At 43.2% G+C, this 11,449-nt stretch overlaps 1 protein-coding gene across 3 annotated transcripts; it reads left to right on the top strand.

The window, feature by feature from the left end:
- Positions 1 to 3,582: 3,582 nt before the first annotated feature.
- On the top strand, positions 3,583 to 9,215 carry RPS9 (ribosomal protein S9). Of its 3 annotated transcripts, none has more exons than XM_018566089.1 (4): positions 3,583 to 3,698; positions 3,786 to 3,908; positions 5,058 to 5,244; positions 8,958 to 9,215. In XM_018566089.1, the coding sequence occupies exons 1-4, from the start codon at positions 3,602 to 3,604 to the stop codon at positions 9,133 to 9,135; spliced, it is 585 nt and encodes a 194-aa protein (XP_018421591.1). In that variant the 5' UTR covers positions 3,583 to 3,601; the 3' UTR covers positions 9,136 to 9,215. The 3 variants fall into 3 exon arrangements, with proteins under 3 accessions (XP_018421591.1, XP_018421592.1, XP_018421593.1); XM_018566090.1 differs by lacking the exon at positions 8,958 to 9,215 and adding an exon at positions 8,158 to 8,383; XM_018566091.1 differs by lacking the exon at positions 3,786 to 3,908 and having other exon boundaries at positions 8,958 to 9,207.
- The last annotated feature ends 2,234 nt before the right edge of the window (positions 9,216 to 11,449 follow it).

Raw genomic sequence — 11,449 nt, 5'->3', positions numbered from 1 at the left:
AATAAGCTACATTTTTGTTAATAGTTAAATTAGATGAATGCATTTTTAAGATTTAACTCCTGAGTTTAGTTTCACTTTAAAGTAGTATTAAAGGCTGGTGATCTTTACCTTAATGCATTTCTCTGCATTAGGATAAAAGCCACCAGTACCTTTTTCTGTCCTGTCCCCCACCCCCACCTGTGTCACCGTCGATGGTCCCCGAAGCGATCCTCCATTCCCCGCACTTCCTGGTTGCAGGGGTTGGATACGGAGGGCAGAGGAGCCGTAGGCTCCTTCTGTCATCAATCACCCTTTATGGAGCAGAGGAGGTGCGTGGCATGCCAGAGGACTGTGTGCGTCTATGGACGCACACAGCTGCTGTGGGCACTAGCATGCACGGGTACCTCCACAGCAGCTGCTTAGCTGATGGCGGCACCCATGCCGGGGCGGTGGGGATGAGCACCGTGGTGACCCACTAGAAAACAAGGAACAGAATATTTTTAAAGCAAGAGAACAGAAGATTTAAAAAAGGTGGCCCGTCTAGATCTAAAAATAAAAAAAAACAAAGCTTCAATATCACCTTGAGGTTCGTTTCTCTGATACATAACGTTTGGGTGATAATTTAGAATTATTTTAAAGTTCTTATCCTGTGCCAGGCTTTGCCAGTATTTACTGAGCCGTTCTCCAATTGTGGAGTGTTGGTGTGCAAAGAAAACATGACCCCCATTTACAGCTTTATTGTTCAAGTATTTGTGTTGATTGAGGCAGTAGCCCAGCAAAGCATCATTATGTAAGGTATAACGCGGCCACTCGATAGCCAACACATTTTGTAACTTTAATTATAAAGCGCAGTGCGGCCTACCAAGTAAATGTAAGAAGAGGACTCCGACATGAAGTTGTTATGGAGGGTTGTCCCATTACGTCAGTCGACACCTCCAGTTATTACACACCTCGGGAACTGACTGCAAAAAACACAGCCGAGCAGCAAAGGAAGTGACAAGCCAATAGGGCGGGGCATGTTGTAGGTCATATAAAGCGAGGCGGCCGCCTTGCACTTCCTTTTCTTCCAAGGGATTTGGTAAGAAAGGGATAGCGTGTTGGATGGGATGATGTGTTTCTTTTGTAATTGAGGATTTGCGCGTTATATAACACGGTTTTGCTAAACGCTTGCGGAGAACGTCTCGGAATGTCTCTTCGGTGCAGTACAAGGATTTTTTTTTTCTCCTGCTTCAGCATCGTGCTGATGCCGTGGTCGCCATTTTGGATTTAGTACATTCGCTGGAAGTTTTATGCTGCGGCACGCGATCGTATGAGTCTACTTGTGGCTGCTCATGTTATTTCATGTTCGATTTGTTCATATAGTTTTATTCGGTAAAGTGTTTCATGTATTTGCTTGGGACTTTCAAGGATTTTCGTCTTGATACATTGTTGACTGGCACTCTCGTTTAGTCTGCAGCCGTCAGCAGTTTTCCCTGCAGGTTAGATATTGACATTTCTGAATGGCTAGGCCGTGCGCTGGCTTTAAACCTTTTGCGGCTGGATTAACGTTTATAATGGTTTACACCCGTGTGTGCGTGCTCTTCTATGAAAAGGCTTGTTGGATAAATTGTATTTTCGATTTATTGCTGTGATAAGTATTCATACAGACTGTACTGCTGCCAATAGGGCTGATGCAGATGGCTGTACTTTTCCTGCATTTGCTCTAGGTTTTTCTATTCCAGCACACTTTACAGTTAAAAAAACCCACGAACCATCCCTTGACTGGCAACTACGTTGCGACGACAATGTCCTCAAGCAGGGTTCTCAGACTCAATTCTCTCAAGGGCCACTCAACAAATTTTTTTTATTTCATGGGGGCCGCTTGCCAAATTAAATACTTTAATTAAATTTAACTATATCTGGTCTGCTACTACAGACACTAATATACACTCACAATAAGGCCACATTAATATCTATAGGTTTAGATGCGATTAGGGATTCCTGCAGCAGAAATCCCTAATTTGGCGTTTACAAGTGGCAGCTGTCACCTATTCAAGTTAATGATCAGGGGGACATCAGTGGCATGGAAACGTATGCTCACTGCATTAATAGTATGTGATATTATTGCATGCGGTTAGGAATCGCTCTCACTGGATGCACAATCATTGCGTCCAGGGAGAGTGAATCCTAACTATGTAATCATATTACATGCAGTGTGCAGGCGTTTACATGCAACTGCTGTCACCTGATCATTAACTTGAATAGGTGACAGATGCCACTTTTAAACGCCAGATTAGGCATTCCTGCCGCAGGAAAATGCAAGTTTCTGATGCAGTAATCCCTAATCGCACCTTCAGTGGTACCTAGCGAACAGAAGAGTTTGTGAACCGAACAGGAAGTTCAGCAAAACTTTGCTTCAGTTCGCAAACTCGGCGTCGGGTGATTAACACAACCGCGGCTATCTTCCCTGCTCTGACACTGGCCATGGCTTCCTCTAGTCGAGATTGCGGTCTGAACAAAGTTTGATTCGGTTTGTGACCAATTTGGTTCGCAACCAGAATTATGGTGGAACTAATTAAGTTCGTGAACCGAGGTACCACTGTGTGTGACCTTACTAATCAATCCTTTTGGCCAGCGTTCACTAAAAGAGCGCTGGCCGAAAGGATCAGATTGCCGGCACAGAATCAGCTACACGGTCTGCATCCGACAGATGCAAACCCTGTAGCTGCTCCCGCAAATCAGGTATGTGGTCCTTGACCGCGTACTTGACTTCTGAGCTGACTGCGGGCCACATAGTACCAGATCGTTGGCCGGTACTTTGAAACCACTGTCCTAAAGCGCCAACGAACCCACTAACCTGTCCCAAAATAGTTGCTTTCAAGGCATGCATACTGTCGAGGTTGCCAGTGTGCCAATTTCAGCTCAGTGGAATTTTCAAGCCCTGAAAATGACTGCTGTCATAACTGATCGTGTGTGTGTGGCACCATGGCAACTGTTATTCAAATGGAAGCTAAGCTGGTGCCTTCCTTGGCTGTAAAGGCTAAGAGGTTTTCGTACTGCTTTAAGTACATATGGTAAGTATCCTTTGCCGTTAAAAAAAAAAAAGTTAAAGGAGAACTATTGTTAGTAAAATATACTCTTCGCAATAGTTTGAGCTGGTGTGACACTGCAGGTGTTACAAGCCAGGTATATAGCTGGAGAACTGAGTGATCTAATTTCTTCTCCCTGCAGAGAGTAGTGACTGTCAGTCAAAGCTTCATGCAGGTATTCCCCCATTCCCCTCTGTTCCCTCAGCGCTCATTGGAGGGACAAACGGGAGAGAGCAGGCACATCTGGCTCTGCTTTACTGCAGGCCCTTCCATCATACAAATACATATCACACAAAAAAGTTCAGTTTCTTGGTGTCTATGGTTAGTTTTTATGCCAGAAGCTGAGGTTAAACTGAACCTGAGGTTTTGTTGTAGGGAATTGAATGCTTTTTATACATGCAGAATAGCAGGTTTTTGTTTACAGAAAATCTATTATGAAACTAAAGGCTGTAATGGCAGTGTGCTGATATATGGCTTACTTAATTTTATGTAAAACCTTTGGTGTATGTCAGGCTTAGCTTTGTGGTTTATTTTCAATAGGCGGGTAGCCGAAAATGCCTGTTGCCAGGAGTTGGGTGTGTCGGAAGACTTATGTCACTCCACGACGTCCTTTTGAAAAGTCGCGTCTGGACCAGGAGTTAAAACTCATTGGTAAGATATGCAGTCTAAATTCTTGTGTCCCATATTGTTTCTGTATTTGTCTTGTGTACTAATGTCTTGTGGCCTTTTTTTTTTTAGGTGAATATGGTCTGCGTAACAAGCGTGAGGTTTGGCGGGTGAAGTTTACCCTCGCCAAGATCCGTAAAGCTGCCAGAGAACTGCTTACTTTAGATGAGAAAGATCCTAAGCGTTTGTTTGAAGGTAGTTACACCATTCATTGGTCTTATCTAAAGCACCTGTTAAATGCTGGGGAAATGCAGACATCTGTCATTTGTGCAACTTTGAAACTGGTCTTTTACCAATGTTGCTGTCAAAATTACAAATGTATTTTGCCTCATGACCTCTTAATAGGCAATGGTAGTGGCTTTGAGATTCAGGACTAGTTCACACCAGATGCAGTCCATTCAGTTTGGCAGCTGCATCAAAATCCTGTCAATGCTTTCCGTGCAGTCAGAAAAAAATCTTGCCTCTTTTTAGCTGCACCTGATTGCAACGGAATGCAAACAAATGCACTGGACTGCACCTGAGAGCCCATTTTAAACTAAAAATTACAGCTCGCGCTATATGGAGATGCCGCAGCTGGGACAGATACTGACATTGCTGTCGAGATCCACCCAGCTGTGCGATTGACAGCTGGCTCTGCCTATCCAGAGGCAGAGCCAGCTGTGCCCTCCCCCGTCCGTTCAGTCAGTCAGCGCTGGAGGATCGGACAGGGGAGGGGGGAATTCCCTGCAGGGAGCCCTGAGTGATGGTCACGGCTCTCTGCAGGGATAGCTCGAGAAGTGAGCGAGTGACGGTATATGTACGCTCACTTCCCGATCTACTGAGCCGACCTGTGACAGTTTAATTGTCACAGGTTGGCTCAGATTATGAGGCTGAGTGAAAATCATTCGCCTCATAATACTCTAACAATGGAAAGGTGAACCAACCCTTTAATTATCCCTTGTGGGACCCTCCCCCCCCAGCCTGCTAGGAAACATTTCTAGGGGTCAATATCCTGGGTCTCCTGCATCTCACTTGGGTACTCCTGCTGGCCTCCACATCATTATCTCAATGCAGTGTTGTGGAGGTGAGCTGGAAGAACGGATTGAGTTTTGGGGGGCCAGGGGACACTCCTGGTTAGTGTCAGTAATCAAGTAAATTTTGGGAGATAATTTCCTAGGAACTGGGATGTGTTAAGTGACCAGTGACTAGTATTCTGTTCTTTACATGTATGTGCTTAATAGAGACTTATTGACAGGCTATTTTAAAAGTGCATGTATATCTTAAGTTTTATGTTCTAACTGTTCCTTTATTCTACCCAAACACTGAAAAGGCTATAGATTATTTACATACCTCTTTCATTTTTAGGAAATGCCCTGCTTAGGCGACTAGTACGTATTGGCGTGTTGGATGAGGGGAAGATGAAGCTTGATTACATTCTGGGGTTAAAAATTGAAGATTTCTTGGAAAGACGTCTCCAAACCCAGGTCTTCAAGTTAGGTTTGGCAAAGTCCATCCATCATGCCCGTGTTCTGATCAGACAAAGGCACATCCGGTAAATATATGCTGTAAAGTAATTGTGGGCTACATAACTACATTTTTTACACCAAACTTTTTATACAGCTGCTCACAAGGCCATTGAAGCTACCTGTGATAGGCAAGATATCTCCTTACTAGATTGCTGTGTTTCACTGCTATACTGACCTGTTAAAAAAAAAAAAAAAATAACGCAAGAAGCTAGTTGTGGCACCATCAACACTGGGATGGCTGATATAACATGTTCTGTTAAGTTCTAACAATACAGCATATTTGTTATGGATTGAGCTGTGACTTGTGGTTAACTCAACTCAGTTCTCCATGAACCCAAAACCCACCTTACACCAGTTCCTCAGCCACATGTTTAGGGCCCTAAGCTCCTACTGCCTCTCTGTTGAGGCACAGGGAGTATTTCTGAAAATACTTATTTGGGAGGTACTTTTCTTTAGTTTGGCTCTTAAAGGTAAAGCCTGTTTTTGTTTTTTATAAATGCAAATTGCTTCATAAAAAGAAAATCTGCATTTACAGTTTGCATTGGAGCTAGAGAAGTATTGCAACCACAATTGGTGGATCGTGGGTTCAACACTACTTTCTTGCTTGTCCTTACCCAACATATGGGTATTCGGTAACATGGATGGGAGGAAGAATGGACTAAAAGTGCAATGTCATTGTGCTTATATTCCAGTGAGAGCTAAGTTCTCTGCTGTGGTTTTTTATGTAGGACATTGTTCCTATGACTTTGTCATTGGTTCTAATGTGGACGATAACGGCTGGGTCCTTACCAGCCTTGTCCATCTGATCTGCAATGTATTAAACTCGTGCCCTGTAAACATGCAGTTTGTGTGGCAATTACACTCTGCCCTTCTAATTATGGAATTCCTTACCACCAGAATTTTTTTTTTAAGCATTGGTTTCCTCCTACTGGAGCAGTCACTCCCCTGGCAGCTATGGGATCTATTCTGCTCCAGCAATGCTACCCATGAACGGATAAACCCAAAATCATGCAATTGGGTGTAATGAGCCAACAGGACTAACCTCTCTAACACACTTGTGCCTCTACCTTGTATTTTAATTGTAATCCAGCTGCCAACATCCTGCTCTTCTACATCTCCACCCTCTTCTATAGTGGCTCCAGCTAGCTTTCGAACATGTGAACAATTCGAACTCCATGCAAGTTTATGGGGGTAGAATTTTGAAAATCGAATGTCCCCATCATGGCTCTTGCAGTTCTGTGCCCTGATTGGGCAAAGTCTTGCACCTGACGTGGTCAGGTGCAAGGCTTTAGCCAATCAGGGCTTCAGAAGGCGCATCGCCTTTTGGGGCGCTCTGCGGACGAAGAGGCTGCAGAATGCCTTGATTGTGTGTTCGGCGAACACACACACTAGCGATGTTAGTCTAACTCGTGTTTGGCTCGAACATCAAGCCCAACCCTATCAACAATATTCGGGACAAATTTTCACCGAGAACCGTATTGAGAACACGTGGACACAAGAGGTTAGAATTTTAGGTTCAATCTTGGAACACGTAAGGGTTTTTTGTTTTTTTTCACTGAGTAGTAAGATGAATTTCCCTTCCACATGCAGTGGTATCTGCTGATATAGCAAGTGCAGCACCCCTTTTGCAGCCAGCTATGTTGGTTGACTCCTGTGCCTTGGGGGACCACACAGACCCCCACCAGGTAGAAGATGCAGTCAGCCTGTAATGTTACTTTGGGCACTGGATCCTGCTTGTCTCACCTTGTTATATAGTGCAGCTCAGAGTTAGACTTTTGTTTCACTGTCAATTTGTCAGCATAAATTAAACAGGTTGATAAAATAGCGTACCAAATAAAAGCCTTCAATACCCTAGAACAGGGGTGCCCATTAGGTAGATTGTGATCTACCAGTAGCTCTCAAAGCTGATGCTGGTAGATCATGAAGGGTGTGAATGGTGGCCCCTATATTCCATTTTGGTATATTTATATTTAGCTGTGCACACATGATTACCTATTAGCCTGAGTCTGCTGAGCCAAGCTTCCCGACACCTTCTGGTGGTTGAAGTGCTATGTATTACATCAAAGAATATTAGTTTACACAGCCTTTTGCAAAATACAGCCAGGAGAGCGTGAGGAGAGACAGCCAGGAGAGCGTGAGGAGAGACAGCCAGAAGGATGAACAAGGAGAGAGCCAGGAGGATGAGCAAGGAGAGAGCGAGGGATTTTTTTTTGTTGGTAGATCTCATGTAGCTCGTCATTTGAAAAGTAGAACTTGACACAAAAATTGTGGGCACCCCTACCCTAGAACAACATAAAAATGTAGGTTAACTGATGCAGCTATGGATTGGTAACCTTTGGCCATTGAGTACATGAGTGGAGTAGTTTTTACATGTTTGCCTAGAACTGACCTATTGTGAATTGTAAGTGTGCTGTTTTACACAGCCATTTAAACAGGCATTTGCAATGGGTAGTGTTTAATTGCTTTACAGCCGATCTCTAAGCAAATGGAAGATTATCCATAAATACATTATTAAACTTACCCAATATGCTGAATCTTCTAGTGTCCCAGTCACTTCAATGTTTCTTCAAAAGTTGCCTCTGGTGTGTTCGACTAGGTTAAAATGTGGCAGGGCTGAAATGCAGTGGGAATTGTTTTTTTGGGAATAAAGTAAATTTTCATGGCAAAGAGGGACTTTGCAATTTATCTGATCACGCTTCATGACATTCTGGAGTATATGCAAATTGTCGTCATACAAACTGAAGCTGCAGACTTTGTGAAAATTAATATTTGTCATTCTCAACTTTTGGCCAGGACTGTAGTTTGGTGCATACCACATAATTGAGAATTTTGACTTTTAAATGATTGCAATAACTGGTTACTACAAGACCCTTAAAGTCTTGGCTGGTAGTTTTTGCTTTGCGTTATTCTACATAATCTGTTCTTTGGTGTCTTAATAGCATGTTGATGAGTCCTTTTTTAAAATGGAAGCTTGATTCAGCAAGGTCACTTTGGTTTTGCCATACACCTTGTGAACTGCTAGACCTCACCTGAGGTCCACCAGCCGAGTCTTGCGTATTTACTGTGAAGGTCTTCATTCAGCAAGGTCAATTTGGCTCTGGCCATACACCTTGTGAAGAGGTCTGCTCAACAGAACCTAATTTTGCTGTTCCGTGATTGTTTATAGTAAGGTAATATGCTTGGACTGTCCATGTGGATTTCTTTAGATGGATGGCTTTACATTTAGTCTAGTTTCTCATGGAGCCTAAATACCTACACCCTTGGGAATTTAAACTTTAATAGAAAGTAACCATGTAAAGACTGATCACTATTGCAAACAAAATTGCCTGTTATTAAACTGATGGAAGTATTCATTCTTATTTTGTATATCAAAATTCTGTGTAGGGGCTGTGACATTTTGATGATTTCTTCCATCAAAGCCTTATCAAATAGGCTTATTTTGCATATCCTGTTAAAGCAATAAAACATGGTCAGAATTGTGTTATACTTGATCTAGCTTGTAAAGTAATACCAATTAAAGTGAGGCAAATCAGATTTTTTTTCAATTTGTTCACTTTTAAAGCAATTTGTCTTTCCTGTGTCTTAGAAAAAAAAAATGCATTTTAAAATAGGACAAGTTGTTGTAGAGGTCTTTTACTAGCATGACTGGCCATTAAGGGGAAAAATTGATAAGATCTACATTTCTACAATCACAGACCAGAAACGCTAACTTTATATATATATATATATTTTTTTTTAGTGTTCGCAAGCAAGTAGTCAACATCCCATCATTCATTGTGCGGCTGGATTCTCAGAAGCATATAGACTTCTCCCTACGTTCACCTTATGGTGGTGGACGCCCTGGTCGTGTCAAGAGAAAGAATGCCAAGAAGGGACAGGCAGGGTCTGGAGGAGGAGATGATGAGGAGGAAGATTAAACTTCAGGGAGGAGATTTCCTTTTTGTCATCTTGGAAGTCTCATGAAAACATTGTCTACAATAAACCATTTTCAATTAAAGTGATCAGTATTGGATTATATTTGTGTAGTAACATTAAGGTGAAGCATTTCTGAAAATCTAAAACTTAAATGGCAGTATCCAAGTGAAATGACTGCTTTATTGTATCTGCTTTTGACCACTCTGATTGGATTGGTTACTTTGAGTGACAGTTATAGCTTAAAGGAAAGTCTCAAGATAGATGTTCAGGAGCTGCCATTGCTATCTTGCTTTTAAAGGTGCATGTTATTGGGTGTTAGCAATGCCCTAAAGCAGGGCTCAAAATGTCAGGTCCTGATCTACTAGCCAGGCCTTAAAAGTTACTCGCCACCAGGTGCCCTGCCTGAACCCACCCCATCCGCCTCCCCACCTTAAATTCCACCATTTGAAAGATAAACCCAATAGACTAGTAAGCCCTCACACTCAATATGGTGTGAATTCTACCCAAATTGATAAACACTATACTTAAGTGCAGGGCTCCATGAACTCAGTTGTAATTCACTCCCAACATATACAGCACAACACACAAACATGGCATTATACATACAGAGCATAAGACAGCACAAACCACAGGGCATTATACAGGACATAATACACTCTTTACAACACAGTGCACTGGGCATTATACACAGACTGCACAACACACAGGGCACCCAGACCCATCTCTATGCCCCATCTAATTACTTGCTGGCACTGCATAAGTAACTCCCCCATGATCAGTTAGTCCTCCCTTGGGCTTCCGCGGTGCATTTCCCTGTTAAAGATGGCCACATTGCGGCCATCTTTAATAAGGTTTATAATGTGGCGGCCATCTTTAATAAGGTTTATAATGTGGCGGCCATCTTTAATAAGGTTTATAATGTGGCGGCCATCTTTAATAAGGTTTATAATGTGGCGGCCATCTTTAATAAGGTTTATAATGTGGCGGCCATCTTAAACATGGGCAAGGCACCCGGAGGTGAGTTACGGCACACGGGAAGCTGCCACAAACTGATCCGGGAGTCGCGCACTCGGAGATCGAGTGAAATTACAGATGAGATTTCTCTCCTCTGCCAGCCCAATCACAGGACCAGTTATACTAAATTAAAGCCCGCCTCCCAAGGCCACCATTTTTTTTTGTCCTCACTGCTCAAGCCGGTTATACTAAGAATATGTTTGAGTTTTTGCCCTCACCTTGCTGGTTTCTTCTGGCCTGCCGCACAGGTTCAGCCTCTCCTGTTGCGAAGTTCCCTTTGTTCAGGTGGCTGAATGCAATCTTAATAGGGAAGCCTCCCCCATAGCCTTGGAGTTGGGGTGCAGGAAATGGTCTCTTGGGGTCTCCATGTTCTGATGCTTCCTCCATCATGGCGGCAGGTTGAACCCCTGCTTAACCTCCTGCTCTTGGGACTCCAGAGAGGAACCATGACTCAGCTGCATCATCAGAAGCTATGGTTGTACTGGGATGATCACATGCATGGACAAGCTGACAAGTAGGATCCACTCCATTTTCTTTCAATGAGTTTGTTATACATAATACAAGTAATACATGTGCTGCTATTTCCTATAGCATTGCAGTGCCGCTTTGCTCTGGCTAAATCTTTCTGAATATCTGTTGTCTGTAAATCCATTCAGTTTTCCATGTGTGCTTAAAACCTTCCATATGTGATTCTGTGGTGCTGCTAATGCCTTAGCTGAATCTTGCAGGTATTTACCTAAAACATCCATTAGCTTGCTTATGGCGCTTTACCCTGCAGGTGTTTGCTGAGTGCAGGCTGCTGCCACTTGTAGCTGTGCTGCTAAACCTTTGAACTGGATCTTACAGAAATGTGGTGTTTGCTGATTCTGTCTGCTTCAATCTTGTGCCTTGACTCTTGGGGGCCTTTCATGTGAGTGTTTTGCTGTCACCTGTGGTTCCCCAGCGTTGTTAATGTTTAAGATGTAACTTATGGGTTGGGGGGTGTGGCTAACCCATGAGTGAGTGAGGATGTGTGTGCTCTGAGCTCCTGCACCTGCTACATCCACATCAACTAGCCAGTGCCTTGTAGATCCTGTAGCTGCCTTGGTCGGACTAATCAGCGGTCGTCTTGGAGTCTCTGTACCCGCTCTACTAGCATCAGCCTGCTATCAATTTTATTTATCTTTTTTCCTTGGACTGCCTGCTCCGCTCGCACTGGTCCGCTGACATACCAGCAGAATGAAAAAGAGCAGTAAAAAGAAAAAAACCGGGGGGATAATTCAACCCTCCCAGTCGGCGACTAGAACAAACATCGGAACATAT

The sequence above is a fragment of the Nanorana parkeri genome, unplaced genomic scaffold, assembly GCF_000935625.1.
Source record: "Nanorana parkeri isolate BGI_ZX_2015 unplaced genomic scaffold, ASM93562v1 scaffold915, whole genome shotgun sequence".
NCBI classification, from domain to species: Eukaryota; Metazoa; Chordata; class Amphibia; order Anura; family Dicroglossidae; genus Nanorana; species Nanorana parkeri.
The sequence above is the reverse complement of the archived record's forward strand: the minus strand, read 5'-3'. Positions and strand labels throughout refer to the sequence as shown.